The sequence below is a fragment of the Cupressus sempervirens genome, chromosome 4 (assembly GCF_028749045.1).
Source record: "Cupressus sempervirens isolate cs-2001-9-10 chromosome 4, ASM2874904v1, whole genome shotgun sequence".
Lineage (NCBI taxonomy): Eukaryota > Viridiplantae > Streptophyta > Pinopsida > Cupressales > Cupressaceae > Cupressus > Cupressus sempervirens.
Genome location: NC_143121.1, coordinates 265,482,706 through 265,506,651, shown reverse-complemented (window position 1 = coordinate 265,506,651; position 23,946 = coordinate 265,482,706). Strand labels below are relative to the sequence as shown.

Here is a 23,946-nt window from a genome sequence, read left to right as displayed (position 1 = left end):
TATATCAAGTATGTATAGATCCATACAAAATCATTCAACATACTTATGAGGTCATAAACTATGTACAAATCAATGCAATACCATTAAACGCAGCCAACTCATAAACTATGTATGGATACATGGAAGATCAATGACAATCATGGCTTTTATCTATACATAGTTGACATATACATGGTTTATCATGGTTCAAATTTGTTTAGCAAAATAGTCCAATACATGTTGTAACAGTTTGTTTAGATTCTGTTTAACAAAATAGTAAATATATGCTCACTAATGACTTCCAGTATAGTGTTGTGAGAGATCACTAATTAAATATTCAAAATGTGCTCAATAATGAGTTCCAATATAGTGATGTGAGATCAATGTAGTTTCAGTTTAGTGCTATTAGAGATTAATGCAAAACCATTGAATAGAGTAATCATGCAGCATAAGTCATTGCAATCTAGTTAGTATCTGAAATAGCTAAATGGTACCAAATGTCATTGCAATCCACTCCATTCTCTCCACCTCATCCATCATCAAGAACCCTTTGGCTCTTTCACATTGAAAAGTGAAGGTATCATGTGCTTTCATGAAAATTTCTCGACTCAGTTCAGGGACAGCTTTGAGGGCAGTATATGCAGTAGTCAAAATATTATCATCTTCAGATTTATCCACTTTTACAATCTGAGGCTTATCGAGGCCATCTTTCAGTTCCTTCATAGTTTTGCATATCACATCCAATGATGTAGCCAAAGATTTCTTCTTCCTCTTTCCCCTCCTTGATGATGATGGTGGAGGAGTCCCTCTAGCACTTGCACTCGACTAATTGGAATGATATAACTCTTCATCAATATCTGGTTGGCTGTTAAGAGGTGTACCACAATTGGTATCATCCTCATCAAGCACATTAAATGAATCGTTCATAGGGTGCCCTTCTTCAACATCAAGGGGCATTGTAGATGCAAAACCTTCAGCAATGTCATTACTGACAATTACAACCAGCTCATTGAAATATTGGAAAGGTGACATCTTATACATTTTTGCATTTTTGAATTCTCTCCTCTACACGTAAGCATTAACAGATGGATTAGGTTGTAAGTTTTTCATTATTAAAATAAGAAGGGAAAATTTCTTCAATGAAAAGAGTACAAAGATCATCCTACCTTCAAAAGGTCATCCCACACTGAATCCTTAGCATCCACAGTTTGAGTTTCCTCATTCCAAGCTAACCCACTTGTATTTTTCAAGTCCTTCATTACTTTATATCCTACTTTCCATGTTTTCAGCTTATTATTAAAATGATCCCATGACAGATTCGAGTTCATCACTACATTGAATGTCCTCTCTATCGCAGTCCATGCCTCTTTTTTAAACCCACCTTCACATTTCCATCCGAGATGGACTTGTTCGAGGAGCAAGTCTAGAAACTTGTGTTCCATCGATTTTGTCCACATTTTCTTCTTTGAAGAAGAATATTTGTTTCTCACAGTGAGGGATCCATCTATATCACTCAAAGTAATGGGAGAACACATCTGGTTCACATGATCAGATCCTTCCATGCTCATCATGAGATCAGTATATCCCATTGTGTACTCCTTCCTATATTTCATTTAAATTTGAAGGTGAAAATCTTTAACTACCAATTTGTAATACGTCATAATGGAACGAGGCTAACATATTGAATAGGTAAATGTATTACAATTTAAAGTAATCATATGACTAAAATTGAAAGTTATTGCTCTTTAAATTTAAATGGAATGCAGCAAGCAATAACATCAAAAAAATAGGATTTTAAATGAATTTGTTGTTCTCTTCTTACTAGTGGGCTTATGATCTTCATCATTTAGTATTCCTTGTTGTATTTCATTTAAAATTGAAGACGATAAACTTTAAATATCATTTTTTAATACATCCTAATGCAATGAGGCTAACATTTAATAAACTTGAAAGCATTTAACTGAAGATGATACACATTTTAAGCAATAATTGATGATAACACATCAACATCAAAAAAACTACCAGAAAGACAAAATGGTGATATCAATGGCAAGTAAATAGTCATGAGCCCCATTATGAAGCATGTTATTGTACTTTCTCAATGCAAAGATGTATAATAATTGTGCTTTCTTGCATTTAAAACAATGTAATCTATATTTCAAGTTGGATTGTGTATTGCAGATATGATCAACAATTTTTGTACATAATGTAGGTGTGAAATTGAAAGTTAATGTTCTTTTTATTTAATTAGAATGTAGCAAAGACTGATATCAAAATAATGAAATCACACACCATCATTGTATATGCATACATCAGTTTAATCATATAAAGCACATTGCCTTTTAATAAATCATTTATTCTCGAGATCTATTATCTTCCCACATCCTATTTGCTATATCTTCTCGAACTTGGACCCACTCATTTCTATCCTCCTGAGACAACCCATATGTCTCAAGCAGTGGTACCTCTATCCCATCACGATCATCTTCCTCTTCAATAGCTTCTTCTGATGGAAGGCCATCCTCTATCATAATGAAACTATGAAGTATACAACATGCTAAAACAATATAGGATTGTGTCATGATATCATAAGATGTTGCATGTCTTAAGATTGGAAAATGCTGCTTCAGAATACCAAATGTACATTCTATTGCATTTCTAAGAGAGGAGTGTTGATGGTTGAACAGCTCATGTGCAGAGTTTATTAGGTTTTCTCTTGACCACTTTTTCAAGTGGTAGTGTGTACACTGATGAGTGAGAAATCCAGGTGCATTTGGATATCTAGCATCCACGAGATAATATTTTCCTACATAAAAAAAGTATAGTGTCAATACTTGAACCATTTAGCATAACCTTGAGTATATTAAAATGTGATTTGGCTTACCAGGGGGAACTACAAGTGGATCTAATTTGGATAGAGCTGAGGCTAGAATAAGGCTATCTACAACAGAGCCTTCCCAACCAGCAAGACAATACTGAAACTTACAATCAAAGGAGCTGACACCCATAACATTTTGTGATAGTTTCCCTTTTCTATCATGATATTTACCCTGTATGTCGACATCGACTCACACTAGAATATGGGTTCTGTCGATGGCTCCAATGCAATCTTGTGGGATATGATACACTGATCAAATGTATGCTCAAGTAATAATAAGATAAGGACAACATCCTAGACAATAAACTTGTAACAATGTGTGATTTACCTTGAAGAATGGTTCAAAATGATCCTTCCCACTAATTTTGGGAGGAGTGCCTGGACCAAGTGGTATGAAGTAATCTCTATGAAGGGCTAAGACAGCCATCAAAGCCTTGTGGAAGTACCCACTGAATATCTCTCCTGAGTGCCCAAAGTTATGGGCAATCTTGTGGTTCCTTAGATTGTGCCCAAGGGTGTGGAGGAACATCACTAGTTGTTCCTCTAACTTCAAGTGGATCGTATCTCTCAAACTTCCTTTCAGCCTTAGAATATGAGCTAGAGAAAAGAAGGCTGCCCTACTCATCTAAATCTGATCATGACAATCTACCTCATTCGAATGAATAATGTCTCTACAAAAGGAATTTCCTTTTCTTATTTGTTTACCCATTTGACTACCTTCTTGGGCTACCAGTACTTTGGCTATGCACACAAAAGAAAAAAGAATTGTGAGAATGCAGGTGTATGTGGTCTTCCTAACTATGCTTCCCTGGACCTCTATGCTCTCCATAGGGTCCATCAGTGACCTAAAAGGTGGACAATTTAAACACTAACAGTTATGAGATATCAACTATCACCTATCGAGATACAACATGATTATTTGCTAGCCTCATTGCATTAAGAAGTCAATTATTTATTCAAATACAACAAGGAGTACAAACTACTGAGGATCATAAGCCCATAAAGAACAAATTACAATAATGTGTCATTATACTGCATGTAATCTATCTATACCAATGAAAGCATAATACTAATTCCATTTGTCTATATGTATACAGACATGTATGTGTATATGTATGTATGCATTTACATACACACACACATGTATGCATGTATGTACATACACACACACATGTATGTATGTGTGTACATATGTACACACACATGTATGTATATGTGTACGTACGTACACACACATGAATGTATGTATGTATGTATGCATGTATGTACGTACACACACATGTATGCATGTATGTATGTACACACACATGTATGTATGCATGGATGTACATACACACACATGTATGTATGTGTGTACGTACGTACACACACATGTATGTATGTATGTTTGTATGCATGTACACACATGTATAAATGTACAGACACATGTATGTATGTACACATACACATGTACAAACTATAACATGAATTTGGGATTTTATGAATGTGTTTTAATAAACATTCAGGTCCACTGAAACTGAGGCTCGTCTTTTAGAAGATGAAAAGTAGCATTGTTGGCAATGGGAATAGAGTTTCTTTCTGCATTGATCTATACATAGTTTGAAATCATGGCTTTTATCTATACATAGTTTATGACCTCATAAGTATGTTGAATGATTTTGCATGGATCAATACATACTTGATATATCAATAGTTTAGTTGTTCATTTCATTGGCATGATTCACTTTGATTAATGGTATTGCATTGATCTCTCATAGCACTATACTGGAACTCATTGGACTATTTTGCTAAACAGATTTGAACCATGATAAACTATGTATAGGTCGACTATGTATAGATAAAAGCATGATTTCCATGTTATGCTATTATGATTGGCACTATAATATATATAGGTAATCACATGATCACATACTGGAATTCATTATTCAGCACATATTGATTATGTATAGATAAAAGCCATGATTACCATTGATTTATACATAGTTGATCCATACATAGTTTATGACTTGGCTATATTTAATGGTATTGCATTCATCTCTCACAACAGTATACTAGAACTCATTACTAGCAAGAAACTGTTACAAAGTTTAGTTGTTCATTTCACTGGCATTGATCTATCACAACACTATACTAGAAGTCATTAGTGAGCATATATTGACTATTTTGTCAAACAGATTCTAAACAAACTGTTACAAGATATATTGGACTATTTTGCTAAATAGATTTGAACCATGATAAACTACGTATAGGTCAACTATGTATAGATAAAAGCCATGATTGCCATGTTTTTCTTGATTGTCACTATGATATATATAAGTAATCACATGAGCACATACTGGAATTCATTATTAAGCACATATTGAGCACATATTGATTATGTATAGATAAAAGCCATGATTTCCATTGATCTATACATATTTGATCCATACATTGTTTATGACTTGACTCTATTTAGTAGTATTGCATTCATCTCTCATAGCAGTATACTAGAACTCATTACTGGCAAGAAATAGTTAGAAAGTTTACTTATTCATTTCACTGGTATTGATCTCTCACAACACCATACTGGAATTTTATTAGTGAGCACAAGTTTATGACTTGGCTCTATTTAATGGTATTGCATTCATCTCTCACAACAGCAAACTAGAACTCATTACTCGCAAGAAACTGTTACAAATTTTGGTTGTTCATTTCACTGGTATTGATCTCTCACAACACTATAGTGGAATTTATTAGTGAGCACATATTTACTATTTTACTAAACAGATTTGAAACAAACAACCAAAAATTGTTACAAAGTTTAATTGTTCATTTCACTGGTACTAATCTCTCATAGCACTATACTCGAATTTATTAGTGAGCACATATTGACTATTTTAAAAACGGATTTGAAACAAACAGTTACCACATATATTGAGTAAATTGCTAAGTAGATAGTAGATAGAAATAGAACCATGATAAACTATGTATAGGTCAGCTATGTAAAGATAAAAACTATTGATATACTTGTAAATTTCATTGCTGAGTACAAAAAATAAAAACTTTAACTATGATATATACAAGTAATCAAAGTTAAACATACTAGGACTCATTCCTGAGCATATATTTTAACTAGTTTTCTAAGCAGACCTGCAACACGTAGTTATGTTTGAATGAACAAAAAAAACCTAAAAAAATCTAGTATGCAAAGGTGGGTGTGAGAAGAGAACCATTTAAAGCCACCACCGCTATTTAAAGTAGAGAAACCCTAGCCACAACCATAGAGAAATCACAAAAACAACCACGGCCACACGCCATGGCCACATGAAACCCAACAAACCCAAAAAATGCCACGGCCACAGAAAACCCACAAACCCAGCAAACGGCCACAACCCAACAAACGCCATGGCCATAGCCAAATAAACCCAACAAACCAAAAACCCTCGCCTTCACACAACAGAGCATGAAAACAACACAATAGTCATCTTCCAAAAAAACCCAATTTGTTCTTCCAAAAACCTAAGGCGGATTCGGCAGACCTGATGATTTATTCAAACACATTCATAAAACCCCAAAACCTAGTTTTCATTTCAACTTCCACTTATTTCCTGAAAGAAGTTTGTTCCAATTTTTGAGCGAAATTGGCAGATGAAACCCTAAACTGGGTTATGCGTTTGATGAACCAAACGCCATGGTTTTCCTCCATAACCTGGTTTTGGCGCTAAAAACCCTATTCCACACCCGTTCTTCCCATAGCCAAATGGGGCCTTAGAGATAGACATTTAAAAACATTGTACTATAATATTGAGACCAAGATTTGACATAACAATATTGTAATGGTTAATATTCATGCAATTGGTGTGTAGTGGGTGTACCCATTAATATCATATCAATTGGGATGTTCCTAGTGTTGCTCTGTGGTTGGAAGCTTTTAACAAATTAAAAAAAATATCAGTATGGTTTGTTCTCATGTGTATTATGGAAAATGTAAAAAAATATATATATAAAAAAATTATTTTGATTCATGTGATCACAGCTACACACCATGTGAAATTGTAACTTTTGACAAATAATTATTTGGGTAGTCAATATAATTGGTGTGAATGATAGAACATATTTTTGAGCAGATTTAAATTTATTATAATATTGTATAAAAGGTGAGGATAGGATTCTCTTGAAATATAGTAAAATCCAATCTATTAATGATATAATATATTCTATCCAAGAACTAATAGATCGAGAATGATAAATTTATTATTATAAAATAAAATAATAACAAAATAAAACAATCCTTCACAATCCCTCTAAATTCTTTTCTCGAGAATAGACTACAAATATTATGGTCATAGCAACTAACAAGGTAGTTTTCGATAGTACTTAAAGTAGTGCTATTCTCTTCTAACCACAACATATGAGACATCATCATTATCATAGAAAAGTAGATGTAAAAGTAATACTACTTTTTTCTTCTAGCCATAAGATCTTACTGTAAAAGTCAAGCCATGAAAGCAATGAAATATGTATTAGAAATACCACTACAAGCCAAAAGATGCCACATATTTTCTATAAATGTCTAGCTTGTTGGAATACAAATACTATTGAGAGGGTGGGTGAATCATTAATTTTTTTTAAAAGAGTCTTCAATCCTTCCTTTTTATTAGACCTTTAAGGAAAATAATTTTAGAGCTACAACTCCAAGGAACACCCATCCCTATTTTTTGAAGCATCCACTTCACAATAAAAAGAAGAACCCACTTCCCAAACTAGAAGCACAGACTTCCCTTTTACTATTTTTAATAATGAAATCAGAGGATTACTCTATACCATACAAATAAAAATTTACTTAAGCAAATATATGAACTTGAAACCTTCAAAATTACAAGTCAATAAAATATCAATTAAATCTTCCCTTGTCATAGAAAACACTCTCAAAAGTATATTGCTAACTTCTTGTTGCACTTTCTGCCTGGCTAACTTCTTGTCACACTTTTTTCCGGTCAACACATACGATCTATTAGAATTTTTGTAACAAAAAATTGATCTCAAGTTTATCCAAATCTGATTAGAAATATCCAAAAATATTTCTATCATCAAGATAATACCAACATGCACACCAAGTATCTTTCATCAAAAATCTTCTTATCAAAAAATATTGGTCCAAGATAAATTGAACTTGTAAAATCAAAGTGTAGATTTAAATAACCATGTCTAATCCAAAAATCTAAATAAGCAAGTTGATTTGAAACTTGATATACAACTCTCAATGTGTTCTATTTAGATTATTTCAAGCTTGTTCCATGCATATAGAAACCATCATCTTCAACAATAAATTTCATATTTTCTCTTTGTTTTGTAATCATACCCTCCTCTTTAAATATATTGTTCCACTTTACAACAATTGTTCAATCCAACTTAGGTAGATCTACATTCTTATTTTTGTAGAAGTTGAGGAAAGCCAACTTCATAGCTCGCCAAGATCACCTGCATGTAAATAACCTTCTAAAGAGAAATTGAAGAAGGAAAGGTAGGGCTTGGAGAATCTCAACGGAGTGAGAGAAATTATATTACAACAATGAAAAATGAAATTTTTGTACAAAATGTGATGATAATGCACTAGGAGATCCTATTTATAAAGGTCTCTAGGAAACTTCTAAAACAGGCTAGAAAGTGCTAGGAGATAGGTGTGACAACTAATCATACATCCACAAAAGGTGGATTATCCTCCATGTAGGTTAGAAGATAAGTATGACTAGGTAGGAAAAAACTCCCATGTTGTCAACAACTACTGAGTATGAAACTAATAAATAATGTATTTATCCTAAGTAAACTTAAGTAAAACTTAAGTAATAATTATTTAATCTAACACCCCCCCTTAAGTGCAACTTAGAGGAATGCACTTAAGCTTACACAAGCTAAGATGAAATGCAGAATGGGTCCTAAAAACAAAGCCATGTTAGGTGCCCATGTATAAATGCAAAGAAATGCAATGCAATCTTTGTAAATCAGAGAAAAGGGAGAAAAACTAGTGGGAAAGACCTCTCTCCAAAAAGAGATAGCTGAAAACTTAGTAAAGGCCTAAAGAAGCCTACAACTAGAGGAATGTCCCAAAAAATAGGAGCAAATAGAAGAACATGAAGAACATCACTAAAGCATGAAGAAGTCGCAAACTCTGTAAAAAACAAGGTGTTTATCTAAAGAACCTCTACAAAAATAGAAGGCATGAATTGAGAGTGTCTATATGGTAGATGATCCATCTCACTAAAATGCATAGGTAGCCAGCCACTACAATCGCCTAGTATATAGGATCAAATATTGAATACATAGCTTACTCAATCAAACCATTGAACTAAGAAAGCATTAGAAACAATAGAAGAACACCCCCTTAATGTAGATAGGGTGAGGGGATAGACAACTGAGAAAGGGGGGCAAAATCCTCTACAGAAAGAACCAAGAACAGTGAGAGAGAAGAAGAGGTACAAACACCTATAAAGGCATGTGTAACCAACACATCATGGGGCTAATGTCATGGAAGGGAAACTCACCTGACAAAGGAAGAGGGTACAATATGGCATAAAACTAACTCCCTATGGCACTTTATAATATAGTGTGAGTACAACTGACTCAAAACAATGTTTAGAATCTTGAAATGCAAGAGTGGCACTTTATCTTAGTGTGTTTGCATAAGGATGCTTACAAATGATATTGAAAATGATCAGAAAAGGAAAAAAGATGATATAATAGATAGTACAGCTCAAAAGAAAAGATCCCATGCCATGAAAACTATCATTGGACCTAAAACACTTAAGATATCCACCATATTGCAAAAAAGCAAAAACCATGATAGAAAGAGCATGGGGTAGAATCTAAAGAAAATTGTAGATTTTTTGAAAAGTAGACAAAACTAGCTTTCCAAAAAATAACATTTTCAAAAAATGGAGATGGGATGCACAAGCTATGCTCGCCATAGTGAAATTTTTTTTTTATCTTACTTTGACTACAAAAATAGGCAACAAAAGTACATCAAAACTAAAAAATACCCACAACAATGTCTCCATCTTAAAACCAACTTTTTGATGCTTCTTTCGGATTGAGAAAAGACCTTTGTATGCTCAAGTTATGGCCAAAAAATTGTGAGTAGGTCAAAAAGGGACCTGAAGGGGTACAAGAGCACTGATGCAATGTTGACATCATACTGATGTCAGCATTTTACCAGACTAAAATTGATGGCTTCAATGTCATTGAGGCCAAAAATATTGTCACATGTTTGCCATGTGGCAGTTCCATGTCGTAGTAAGCTGAAGTGGCGTGACCACGTGGTAGGTGTCGAAGTGGCACAAGCTAAATAGTTCACATGTTCTGCATAGCTAGAATAGGATAGCGCCATGGTAGAGGGTGGAAGGCCAGTGGTGTGGCGGGGGCCGACAAGTGGTAGTCACGCTATAGTTGTAGTGTGACTACATTGCCAGTGGCAACAATGCTCGAGCTACGCACTAGTCATGTGGTGGTGGTGCCGCGGCACTGTAGTGGAGGCCGTTGGGTGCTGGTATGACTCTTTTTTAAAAACTCACAATAAATTCATCCCTACAGGCCCCTTGGGGGCAAATTATTATTTTTCAGAAGCTACAGTTACCAAAAATGGAAATTTTTATATGGATCCTGATTGTAATAGGCCTTTTGAACTCAATGGCAGTGCCAATAGGTCCAAAGTACCCCCAAAAAATGCTCTTCCTCTTGATTGAAGAAAAAATCACAAACAAACTAGAGTTTGTGTCTCTGAATCATGGTTTCAAAAATCCTTAAAGCTAGGAAGCAATAGGGAGGCTCTAATACCATGTAGAAGTTGATGAAATCCAACTTCATAGTTCACCAAGATCACCTGCATGCAAATAACTTATTGAAGAGAAATTGAAGAAGGAAAGGTAGGGCTTAGAGAATCTCAATGGAGTGAGAGAAATTATATTGCAACAATGAAAAATGAAATTTTTTGTACAAAATGAGATGATAATACAATAGAAGAGCTTGTTTATAAAGGTCTCTAGGAAGCTTCTAGAACAAGCTATAAAGTTCTAGGAGATAAGTGTGACAACTAAGCATACGTCCACAAAAGGTGGATTGTCCTTCGTGTAGGTGAGAAGATAAGTATGACTGAGTAGGAACAAACTTCTGTGTTGTTAACAACTCCCAGGTATGAAACTAATAAATAATGCATTTATCCCAAGTAAGCTTAAGTAAAGCATAAATAATAATTATTTACTCTAACAATTTTTACACAAATGCTTTCACAATTATTTCTAATTGTTGATGTGCAACTTAATAACAAAAATATGGTTATAATTGTCAAACATAACTTTAGCAAATTAATCACCAATATCAACTTGAATAATTTTGATTATTTTTCATATATTATTGACCCCTTTCATCACTTTTCAATTATGGAAGATATAAATATGATTAAAACATGAAAGTTTTATTTTCATTCTCACTTCTCCATTTTTAATTTTTAATTTTAAACCATCTCTATTTGTGACAAGAATATTTTGGTGATTTTCACAATTTGATCTGTTTGACCTCCTAAATGTTGTAAGAAAAAATAGAAGCAAGAAATTTTTTAGATAACAATAATATCTATCTTCTTGCAAATTTACAAATTTATATGAGGTATAATATAATTGAAAAAAGTTTTTACTATCTGTAGAAAAATACAAGTTGACATCAATGAATATACCAAATGACATAAATGACAAAAATAAATACCAAAGGTTCAACATAGCTTCCCCTTTCAAAAAAAAAAAAGAAAAAAATCATAAGAATTATAACAATGTTGTCCAACTAGGTTTTGGAGCAATAGGAACCAAGAACCTATAATCCAAAAGAAAAAGCTAATAATTTCCTTTAACTTCCTTCTTTTAGGAATGAAGAGGCATACAAAAATTAGAACTAGCCTTTTTAGAATATTTACCATTCATAGGTATTCAACCATCCTCCACCATGGTAGTCTTAGATTTCCACAACTAAGAATCTAAAGCACATGATCTAGAGATAGAAACTTGGGTTGGAATAGCAAAAGTAACCCTTGCTAGAAAAACAACATCAGCATTAGTACCAACTAAAAGTCACCAACAACATTGAACCATCTACAATCAATTGAGTAGAACTATTAGTACTCTATAGACTAGAGACATCTTAAGTAGGCCCAACACTTATACACAGAATAGAACGAGCAAGCCCCACAACCAACATCTTGCCAAAAATATTAGGCATCATCTCCACCTTTGATTGGAACTAGTAGGCATTGTCTCCACCTTCTAACTTAAATGAATAAGAACCACATCCAACTTCTAACTAAGACCAATACAAACGACAACCTCAAAAGAAGGGTCCTCATCTAGCCTCTAACTATAGATAGATCTAGCCACTTTTATAGGATTATTCTCTACATGAAAGGATTTTTTCACCATAGCATTGTGTTATAATCAAGAACCCTTTAACCATGAGGAGGGTATTTTATCTTTAATTTTCTCAACCTCACAATTTTCTTCAATATGTTCAATTTTAAAGAAATCCCTTCATATAAAAGGAAGAAATTTATAATATAAATGTTGAGCCCAAGAGCCCTTTGAAGTGCATATTTGATCTTAATCAGATGGACTTTAGAAATATCTATATCAACAAGAATCCCATCATAGGTGGGGTGAATTATTTTGAAAGAAATAGAGCCCAACATTATATAATCCCTATGGCCTCTCAAATGTTCTAAAAAATAGAGTCCAACCAAAAGTGAATTGGAAGGTTACCTAGAAATCTTACCCATATAGATATCTAGCAAAATGGTTTAAATGAAGGATTAATGTTTGGATGCCATCATATCACTATCAAAGGGAAGCAGTTTTCCCAAGTAAATAAGTGATTTCAAAGAATGGTTTTGCTATCCTCTAGATTAATGAATCTACTAACAAACAACTCTTTAACCAAAGAAAAAAACTGAATCTAATCTTATATACGAGGTTCCCAGTGCTTAGAAATCCAAGCATGGGGACCTAGTAGAGTTGGCTGAAAAAAGTCTAAAATGAGACATAACGAAATCCTTGTCAAGGGCATTAGCTTGTTGATCAATATCTGACATAGTATTCTCATTGAAACTCAACAATCTTGAACCACAAGCTGGAAATGATTGGGTCTTAACTAATTTTTCCAAACTCTGATAAATTGAGTGATTGGGGATAGAAATGCTCCATCTTGACACCCATAGATAGGTCATGGATTGACCACATCTCCAAATGCAACATCCAAAACAAAGGGAAATTCTAACTTAAGGTTCATACATGATGCTACAACACTCTCCTTTACACTGTTAAATCCTACCAAGCAATTACCAACAACAATAACATGCACTTTATCAGATCCTTAGAATGAAGATGGCACATCTACACCTGATGTTTCAATAGGAATGTTTTCCCCCTATCCAACAAGATGAACATTTCTACTATGAAAGCATCCAACAAAATCAAGCTGCCATTTCCAAAATTTAAACTAAAAGATGGGTAAAAAAATTATTGAATACTAAAGAGAATGGGACAATAAAGGAAGCAAAGAGCACTAAAGAGCTTTATCTTGGTCAAAAAGTTGAGCTAGCTTATGAGATAAGTTAGGAGGAATCATCCTATGATCAACAATGTTCCAACTTGGCACATTGTTGGAGGCCCATCTAGCCAAGCAATCAGCCACATCATTCCACTCTTGAGGGATGTACATAAAAGACACAGAATCCAAAGAATTGGATAATTGAATGATCTGTTGAATAACTAGAGCCAGATACCCATCAAAATTCACAAGGTTCCATCTATTCAATGAATTCACAACCTCCTACGAGTCAGTCTCACAAATAGTTCATGTCCAACCCCATTGACAACACTATTCCACTGCAACCAATATATCAAGGGCTTCCATGAGGTTATATTTATGGTAACCCTTGTAGATAGAAAATAGAAACTAAACATCACCAGAGTTGTCACACCTAACTCTACCAATGCCAGCCTATCCACGATTTCCCCAAGAAGAGCCACCAATGTTGATTTTAATAATGTCATCTTGGGGAGGAGTCCAGTGCCCATTATAATTAACATGCTAAGAGCACTGCCTAGCTCTATTCCTAGAGCATCTATGGGGGAGAGAGAGAGCACCACCCTGAAGAGGAAAGGAAAGGTGTGAGTAAATACTAGCATCTCCAGGTTCCAAATGTCCACCAAAGTGACATTTAGCAAGGAGTGTTTCATGAAGAGAGTTAGCAATTTCCCCCCACAAGTGCCTAATCCCTAGCTGCACATCATGAAGAATCCTCCTATTTCTTTCAAGCCAGAAATTCCATAAAATAAGGGAAGGCCCAATAGTCCAAGCAACCTAAAGAAAAGAGATCTTGCAAGTGGGATGGCCCAGACGGTCTCAAAACTCAGACAAGGAAGAAGCATGCTAGCACAAAGATAGAGAACCCATTTTTTGCAACCTTCAAAGCAATACACAACAAAAAAATTATATTACAACCAGAAAAATAGTATTTTGTCCTTTAAATTCTTTTTATCATTCAGAATTTCAAGAGGAAGACTCGAATGATCTTCTTAAGTTGGTCGACAAATAAAATGGTCTACGATGTACGATCCCCATTCTCACATGTAGACTTTCAAGAGGAACCTTATAATTATATTTTTTAAATGATTAAGCATCTAAGCACAATCAATATGGTGATTGTACCATTTAGTATTTATTGGTGTATCCATGTGTGAAGAAAAGCATTCTATTTTATTTCTTCTCTCATTTCCTAATTCATGGGATAGTTGGTAAAGGACTTTAGAAACAAGACTACCAAATTAAAAATTGTTGGAATGGTTAGTGCACTTCTTTCAAAGGCTATGGAATCCCAATCATCTTAGGTGTCAGAGGATACTATCGTCGTTCAAGAAAGAGTGATGGAGAAAAGGAAGAAGGACATGAAGTCTAACTATTCAATAAAGAAGTCCAAAGTGAAATGTTGGAACTATGGGTAGGTTAGTCATATTTGAAGGAGGAGGAGAAGGAGAAGGAGATGGAGAAGGAGAAACAACAAAAGAAGAAGGAGCAGGAGAAGCAGCAGAGGGAGAAGGAGAAGGAGACGAAGAAGGAGAAGGAGAAGGAGAAGGAGAAGGAGGAGGAGGAGGAGAAGAAGAAGAAGAAGAAGAAGGAGAAGGAGAAGCAGAAGGAGAAAAAGAAGGAGAAGCAAAAAGAGGAGGAGAAGGAGAAGGAGAAGGAGAAGAAGATGTTGTCAGATTTGTTGAAGTACTATTTGGAGATGTTAATCTTTATTGACTGAAGATGTTGACTTCTTGAGGGCTCAAATAAGTCTTTGATCGAGGTGTAGATTATGGTATGTTCATTTCGGGCATGTTATCTCTTTGGTTGAAATTTTTAGGTCATGTTGTCATCTTTATGTTATAGTGGCCATGGTTGGGACTTTGACATTGGTCTTGGTTTAGTTTCTTTATAATGTGTATAATGCCAATTTTCAAGAAGATGAAGAAGGAGAAGAATAAGGAGAAGGATAAGGAGAAGGGAGGAGGAAGAGGAGGAGTAGAAGGAGCAAAAGGAGGAGTAGGAGGAGCAGGAGTGGGAGGAGGAGGAGGAGGAGGAGGAGGAGGAGGAAAAGGAGGAGTAGGAGGAGTAGGAGAAGGAGAAGGAGGAGGAGGAGGAGAAGAAGAAGAAGAAGAAGAAGAAGAAGAAGTTGTCACATTTGTTGAAGTACTATTTGGGGATGTTAATCCTTATTGACTAAAGATGTTGACTTCTTCAGGGCTCAAAAATGTCTTGGATCAAGGTGAAGATTATGGTATGTTTATTTCGAGCATGTTATCTCTTTGGTTGATATTTTTTAGATCATGTTGTCATCTTTATGTTCCTGTGGCCATGGTTGGGACTTTGACATTGGTCTTAGTATAGTTTCTTTGTAATGTGTATAATGCCAATTTTCTAGATATTCTGTGATATTGCATTGTTAGATTTGGAGTTGGGATGGATTGATCAACTCCACGTGGTCATGAATACTTAGAGACTATGGTGATGTTCTTTAATGGGTTTATATTAGATTGACATTATCTAAATAGTGGGAGCTTCTTAGTGTATATGTGGCAGCTTGGCTTTGAAAAAATGAGATTATATTTTACAGGATCTATATGTTGTTGATTTTTAATTCAATCAGCGGTATGAAAGTGAGAGTAATGAAGTTTGAATTGCACATAACATTGTTGAGTAACTCATTAGATGTTAGTGCATACCTCATCAAGTGGGAGATCATTAAAAGTGATTGCTACGTACAATTGTCACTAGATAGGTGACTCGTTTGTATGGTGGCTTCTCATAGTATACAGAAGGTCATTTGAATGGAGTGTCCCAATGTTAAAGGGAGTGTTGTGAGGGCAATGGGTGAAGGGGGGGGAGTGGTGGTTGGGTGCCGGAGGCCACCAGAGGGTGTGTCCCAACACAGAATTGAGTGTCCAAGACTGATGTTTCCTAACATCGAAGGGAGAGTTGAAGGCCAAAGGGAGTGTATGATGCCAAACAAAGTGACTTGTGCCAAAGGAAGTGATCAAATACCGAAGGGAGTGATCGACATTGAAAGGAGTGTCCCAATGCTAAAGGGAGTGTCTGATGCCAAAGAGAGTGAACCGATGTTGAAGGGAGTCACTGACTAAGGGATTCATCATACAAGTGAGCAAAGTCAATTTTCCTAAGGGAGTAGACGGTATATATGGTGAAAGGAGTTGTATGGCTTATGGAGTGACCGTACATGAGGTGTTTGAATGAAGATTGATCGAATGAAGGAGTGACCATGGGGACCATTGACCAAAGGAGTGACCAAGGCTAGTAGGAACCATTTGTATTGTGACATTTAATGCACCATATTTCAATTACCCTTAATCCCTTTTGTCTTTAATCATCTGTGTAATTTCACTTGTCATATTCAATTTGTTCTCTTTTATTCTCTTTTATCCTCTTTTGTCCTATTTCAGTTTGTTCTTATCTAATGTTATGTTATTACATTCAAACTCACTTCATTTGAAAGACATTTGTTGTATCTTCGTTACTTCTATATAATAAACTTGATCCTTTATTAGTTTTTATTATTACACTAAATTAATTTCTTATTTAAAAAAATATATTCCTTTAAAAATTCATTCACCTTTACCCTAGAGGAACAAATGACATACTAACTTTCATTGAAGAAGTAATGCCTGCTCAATAATATAATTTAATGTGATAACGTAATGAATGTAATAAATTAATAATTATCCTCAAAATTTAATACATTTCATAGAAAGTATCGAACGAGCACTATGTAGAACCATAGGAAATAATTTTATCATAACTTAATGTTTCACATAGAAACCATTTGGGACACATTTTTTTGTCCTAGACAAATACATTATGCACTCGAACAGAGCAGTCCGAATAGATATCCTCAACTAAGAATTATAATCTTGCTGTGATATGCCCAATCAGATCCAGCTATGACACCTGAAAAATGCCAGAGCAGCTTTGTCCATATATTTTTTCCCCAAGGTTTTATTTCCATTCAAAGCGAAAACCTCCCTGATAGCTCTTTACGCGGCAAATCAAAACAATACAAGGTAAAGTAGCCTTAATGTTTTGCAGCAGATACAGAGGTTCCGAGTACTAATAGTACTGCGAACCTATATCAAGCAAAACAAAAAAAAAAACTACGGGTCATTCAGATTTAAATGTACAGGTTTCAAATAATTTAACTACACTGAAGGTGTACTATTTAACAAACCTTTCCACCAATCCCCTCTGGTTTTACAGTGAAGAACAATTAATTTATAACTCCGGCAGAATGGTTTACTTGTAAAAGTTTTCGTTCAAATAAACTGAGATTTTACCTCTATTTTGTCGTTCATATTTCGGTGGTATGAAGAAGAGGAGATGAAGCAATTGTCATGCACTGTGTCAGGCCTAAGCACTTCTCTTTCTTTCGCTTCTGCGTTGTACACGTTAGCCAAACAAAATATAACGTACATTAGAGATAGACATAAAAAAAAAATTGTACTATAATATTGAGAATGAGATTTGACAGATCAATATTGTAATGTTTAATATCCAAGCAATTGGTGTGTAGTGGGTATACCCATTTATATCATATCAATTGGGATGTTCCAAGTGTTGCTCTCTGGTTGGAAGCTTTTAACACATTAAAAAATATCAGTATGGTTTGTTTTAAGTGTGGTTTGTTGCCATGTGTATTACGGCAAATGTTTAAAAAAATCAGAATATAACAAAATTATTTTGATTGAGGTGATTAGAGCTCCACACCATCTGAAATTATGCGGGTGTTGTTTAACTTTTCACAAATAATTATTTGGGTAGTCAATATAATTGGTGTGAGAATGATACTCCGTGTTTTAATTTAATTATTTATCGGATTTAAATTTATTATAATATAGTATAAAAGATAGGATATAATTATTTTTAAATATACTAAAAATCAACCTATTAATGATATAAACTATTATATCCAATAACTAAGGTTCCATTTGGCAGTGAGTGGAATACGCATATGTAAAGCAAATCAAAATTGGAATAAGAATATAATAAGAATACGTATTCTAATTTTGGCTGCTGGAAGATGAGGACCAAAACTGGGTTATCAGAGGCAAAACCAGGTTTTGCAAAAAAACTTTGGTGTTTGGTTGGTTAAAATTATAACCTGGTTTTCAATTTCATCTTCCAATTTTGGTCAAAAATTGGAAGAAGTTTCTTCCAACAAAAAGGTGGAATTCGAAATTAAAACCAGGTTTTGAATTTTATGACAGTTTTTTTAATTATATTGTGGGGTCCACAGTATATTCATCTTCCGTGTCAACCAAACGGACCATTGGCTTTCTAAACCACAAAACCAGATTTTCGAAAACCTGGTTATAAGATAACCTGGTTATGTCAAAAAATCATCTTCCCCAACCAAACGGGGCCTTAAGAAGTTAAAACTCCAATGAGAACATATTAAAGGATTTGAACCAATGACTATTTGGCCTTTATGATACCTACAAATGTAGATTATTCATCGACAAGTGAAGTGACAGGTCACTTATGGATCGAAATGATTATATTGATGCTATGGAGATCCATTATCTTAGTCGCTGTGCACTAGTGTCTTTGATTTACTCTTTACTTTTTCCAAAGAATCATAAGACAGTATTAATGATATTTTACTAAAAATCTTATCCATATTCTCTAATTTCCATGCATATTGAATATCATGAAAACCTCACATTAATCCTGAGAACATTTCATAGAAAAAACATAAACTAATTCTTCTGATCAGAAAGCCATATGAACGAGCAAATTAAACTGACTCAAATATGAGGTACAGACTCTTTTAGTTATGTTTCCCTGTCATTGGCAGTGATGATTCCCTGGGTATATTAAGGATAAGAATATAAAATAATGTAGATATCATTACAAGTGTAGAGAATGAGATGACTAGTGGTGTATGTGGAATTACTGTTAAGTTGTCATGTTATATATTTCTTATAATAATGTCCATTGCATTGCTGGAGGATGGGAGAGAATACTTTTGAAACTAGAACAAATAAGCTTTATTGTCATCTACAATGTTGGGAATAGTACTGTTTGTGATTACTTTACTGATTAATGAGAGATGCAACAGGTCATCAATTTTGAAATCAGGAGGTTAAACTTCGGAATCATGAGGACAACCACTAAGCTCTTTTTAGGAGAATTGGGTAAGGATCTGACGACAGCCACTATAAACCACATATAAAAGGAGGTATTTATTCGTTGTAATATGATAATTTATTGTGAATTACTATGATTAAATCCTAGGTTCTAATGTCTGATTGAACTAAGCACAACTCCTGCAGCTCATCTATATATACGGCATGTAGTGTTTCAATATGCCATATCTGCTTGGAATCTATTTGGACAAGCCATTAGGGTTGACAATTGTCTCTAGCATTTCAATATGTTTTCTGTTGGAATATTTGTGAAATGTCTGTATGATATAAAGGTCATCTTGAGATATAATTTCCACCCTTTATTCCTGATATGGCTAATGATTTCTCCACTCTTGTTCAGTTTTCTCTAGGATTACTAATTTCTCATCATTTCCACTTGTTTTTATTCTTTCCGAGTATCTCTCTATAACTATCTCCAGTTCTTTCAAATCAGTGGCGTAATGTATTTTGGCATTTTATCTTGCAAGTCATGTTTGTTCTAGCGATTGCAAAAGCCTGAAAATTTTACTACATTTTAAATTACAAGTATCTAGGTTCTTAAGTTTTCATTATTGCCATGGGAACCAATGAAAAATCAGAGAGTAAGAGTTTCCTAGATACAGTACACGACAGGAGCTCTTGTGCTATTTGCCAGTGCATTCTAAAAGGATGCAATGGTGGTTTGCAGTCGGTAACAGGTTGGAACAGGCCTCCTGATGAGATCAGAAAGGTATAATTTGTGTTAATTCCATCTTCTTCTTCTAATCTAATGATTGTCTGGTCAGTAAGGTTATTCCTTAGACTTATCAGAGATCTAATCTACTATAATATAATAATTGTTTCCATGCATGCATCCACATTAGGATTATCTGTTAGACTTTTTATTCCTTAAAAGTTTTATCTTTCTTATTGTAGGGATCTCTTTTCTGTGCATACTAATAGCGAAGCCAAGCCTCATCTAGCTGCTACAAGATTGCATTACATAACATTATGCCTTGGAATCATTCAAAGTTCTATCGTTCTGTATGTAGGCATCATTTTGTATTATATACTCTCAGTTAAGAAAAAACATATCTAGCTGATTGCATTACGCGACATTATACTTCCAACTGATCTCTCTTCTGTTTTTGGGTCAGTCAACATTTTGACTGCTTCTTAATTTCAAAAATATTATACCTACCTATACTTAAAAGTTCTATTATTCTTAAATTAGGGATCATTTTGTAGGAAGCACTGTTAGCTAAGTCATTTGTTATCTCATGTAAAGGAACATTTATGTCCCTTTTATAACCTATATACCCATCAAGAGTAATAGGCGTTTACATGAGATGCTCCACAATATAATTAATGAATACAACCTAATGGTTGAGATGAACTTGGTTATTATAGTTAATTAACTGAACTTGTTTATTGAATAACAGCACATAGTTTCTATGGTGGGATACCTTAGGAAAGATTTCTTAACATCTTCAAAATACATCTGTATATCTTATTTTACCTGTTCTGATTTTAGGTCCCATGTACAAAAATAAATGAAAGAGTAAAAGATCTTATGATCTTCTTTAACATCTGATTATTTTTAATGGATTTTATCCAATCTAATGATTTCTTCGCAGTCTCAATCTAAGGTTTATTCAACTTCAGATGGTCGTTTAGGACGAGATAAAGTATTCCAAGGTAAAGAACAAGAAGCTGGAAGTACTTCTAATACTGTCAAAGGTACTGTAGGCATTTCATCACTTTGTTTTCCTCTAGTTTATGAATCTACTATAATACATATTTCATTGTTTTCATGGTTTGGATTTTACAGTCAGATCTAGTGGTTAGAAGAAAAAAGTGGTATTACTGTTATCTCTTTTTTTCTATGATAATGGCGATATCTCATGTGTTGTGGTCGGAAGATAATAGCAGTACTTTAAGTACTATCCAAAAATAACTTGTTAGTAGCTATGAGCGTAATATTTGCATCGTATTCTTGAGAAAAGAATTTAGAGGGATTGTGAACGAGATTTTTTTGATATTATTTAGTACTATCCAAAAATAACTTGTTAGTAGCTATGAGCGTAATATTTGCATCGTATTCTTGAGAAAAGAATTTAGAGGGATTGTGAACGAGATTTTTTTTATATTATTTTGTTTTACCATTTTTGATCTGGGTTTATTTGGCTGCCAAAATACAAATATGGGAATAAGAATTGTTATTCCAGAATAGAAAATAGGAATATATATTCATGTTCCCTTCAGCCATAATTAGAATACGTATTCCTATTATATTCTTAATCCAATTTTGATTAGCTGCAAGCAAACCGAGAATTAAATTTTTTAATAATTTACATGTGCGTATTCCATTCACTGCAAAACCGATCATTAGTAAATATCATTAATAGATCGATTTTTACTATATTTAAAGATGATCCTGTCCTCATCTTTTATACTATATTATAATAAATTTAAATCTGGTAAAAATTTAAATTAAAACATGTACTATCATTCTCACACCAATTATATTGACTACCCAAATAATTATTTGTCAAAAGTTGCACAACACCGGCATAATTTCAGATGGTGTGGAACTCTGATCACATCAATCAAAATAATTTTGTTATATTCTGATTTTTTAAACATTTGCCATAATATATATGGCAACAAACCATACTGATATTTTTTAATGTGTTAAAAGCTTCCAACCACAGAGCAACACTTCGAACATCCCAATTGATATGATATAAATGGGTACACCCACTACACACCAATTGCTTGGATATTAACCATTACAATACTGTTCTGTCAAATCTCGGTCTAAATATTACAGTACAATTTTTTTTATGTCTATCTCTAATGTACGTTATATTTTGTTTGGCTAACGTGTACAACGCAGAAGCGAAAGAAAGAGAAGTGCTTAGGCCTGACACATTGCATAATGACTGCTTCATCTCCTCTTCTTCATACCACGGAAATAAGAATGACAAAATAGAGGTAAAATCTCGGTTTATTTGAACGAAACTTTTACAAGTAAACCATTCTGCCGTAGTTATAAATTAATTGTTCTATAGATGAAAGTGGCACTAGAGGAGCTTGAGAAGAGGGAGGATCCATTTGACCTTCACTGTAAAACCAGAGGGGATTGGTGGGAAGGTAATTTGTTAAATAGTACACCTTCAGTTTAGTTAAATTATTTGAAACTTGTACATTTAAATCTGTATGACGCATAGTTTTTTGTTTTGTTTTGCTTGATATAGGTTCGCTTTACTATTAGTACTCGGAACCTCTGCATCTGCTGCAAAACATAAAGACTGCTTTACCTTGTATTGTTTTGATTTGCCGCATAAAGAGCTGTCAGGGAGTTTTCGCTTCCAATGGAAATAAAACTTTGGAAAGAAATATATGGACAAAGCTGTTCTGGCATTTTTCAGGTGTCATAGCTGGATCTGATTGGGCATATCACAGAAAGATTATAATTCTTAGTCGAGGATATCTATCCGGACTGCTCTGTTCTAGTGCAGAATGTATTTGTCTAATACAAAAAATGTGTCCCAAATGGTTTCCATGTGAAACATTAAGTTATATAAAATTATTTCCTATGTTTCTACATAGTGCTCGTTCGATACTTTCTATGAAATGTATTAAAATTTGAGGATAATTATTAATTTACTACATTCATTTTGTTATCAAATTAAATTATATTATTGATGAGGCATTAGTTCTTTAATGAAAGTTAATATGTCATTTGTTCCTCTAAGATAAAGGTGAATGAATTTTTAAAGCAATATTTTAATTAAAATAAGAAATTAATTTAGTGTAACAATAAAAACTAATAAAGGGTCAAGTCTATTATATAGAAGTAATGAAGATAGAACAAATGTGTCTCAAATGAAGTGAGTTTGAATTTAATAACATAACATTAGATAAGAACAAACTGAAATAGGGTAAAAGAGAATAAAAGAGAACAAATTGAATACGACAAGTAAAATTACACATATGATTAAAGACAAAAGGGATTGAAGGTAATTGAAACATGGTGCATTAAATGTCACAATACAAATGGTTCCTACTAACCTTGATCACTCCTTTGGTTGATGGTCCCCATGTTCACTCCTTCATTTGATCAGTCTTCATTCAAACACCTCATGTACGGTCAGTCGATAAGCCATACAACTCCTTTGACCATATGTACCCTTTACTCCCTTGGGAAAATTGACTTTGCTCCCTTGTATGATTAGTCCCTTAGTCAGTGACTCCCTTTAGCATCGGTTCACTCCCTTTGGCATCAAACACTCCCTTTAGCATTGGGACACTCCTTTCAATGTCGATCAGTCCCTTTGGCATCGAGTCACTCTG

At 34.0% G+C, this 23,946-nt stretch overlaps 1 protein-coding gene across 3 annotated transcripts; it reads left to right on the top strand.

Moving 5' to 3' along the window:
* The first annotated feature begins 19,565 nt into the window (after positions 1-19,565).
* Positions 19,566-23,199, top strand: LOC149561024 (uncharacterized). 3 transcript variants are annotated; one of them, XM_089824935.1, is made up of 5 exons: positions 19,566-19,617; positions 21,253-21,327; positions 22,487-22,584; positions 22,662-22,743; positions 22,848-23,199. In XM_089824935.1, the coding sequence occupies exons 1-5, from the start codon at positions 19,581-19,583 to the stop codon at positions 22,862-22,864; spliced, it is 309 nt and encodes a 102-aa protein (XP_089681061.1). In that variant the 5' UTR covers positions 19,566-19,580; the 3' UTR covers positions 22,865-23,199. The 3 variants fall into 3 exon arrangements, with proteins under 3 accessions (XP_089681061.1, XP_089681060.1, XP_089681059.1); XM_089824934.1 differs by lacking the exon at positions 19,566-19,617 and adding an exon at positions 19,692-20,338 and having other exon boundaries at positions 21,237-21,327; XM_089824933.1 differs by lacking the exon at positions 19,566-19,617 and adding an exon at positions 19,698-20,338 and having other exon boundaries at positions 21,225-21,327.
* Positions 23,200-23,946: the final 747 nt, after the last annotated feature.

Bases quoted from the DNA above. Each gene is read 5' to 3' on its own strand.
- LOC149561024 (XM_089824933.1), top strand. From the start codon at position 20,186: ATGGGAACCAATGAAAAATCAGAGAGTAAGAGTTTCCTAGATACAGTA. The intron at 21,328-22,486 runs GTACTGTAGGCA...TGTACAACGCAG, and splicing joins TACTTCTAATACTGTCAAAG to AAGCGAAAGAAAGAGAAGTG. The intron at 22,585-22,661 runs GTAAAATCTCGG...ATTGTTCTATAG, and splicing joins ATAAGAATGACAAAATAGAG to ATGAAAGTGGCACTAGAGGA.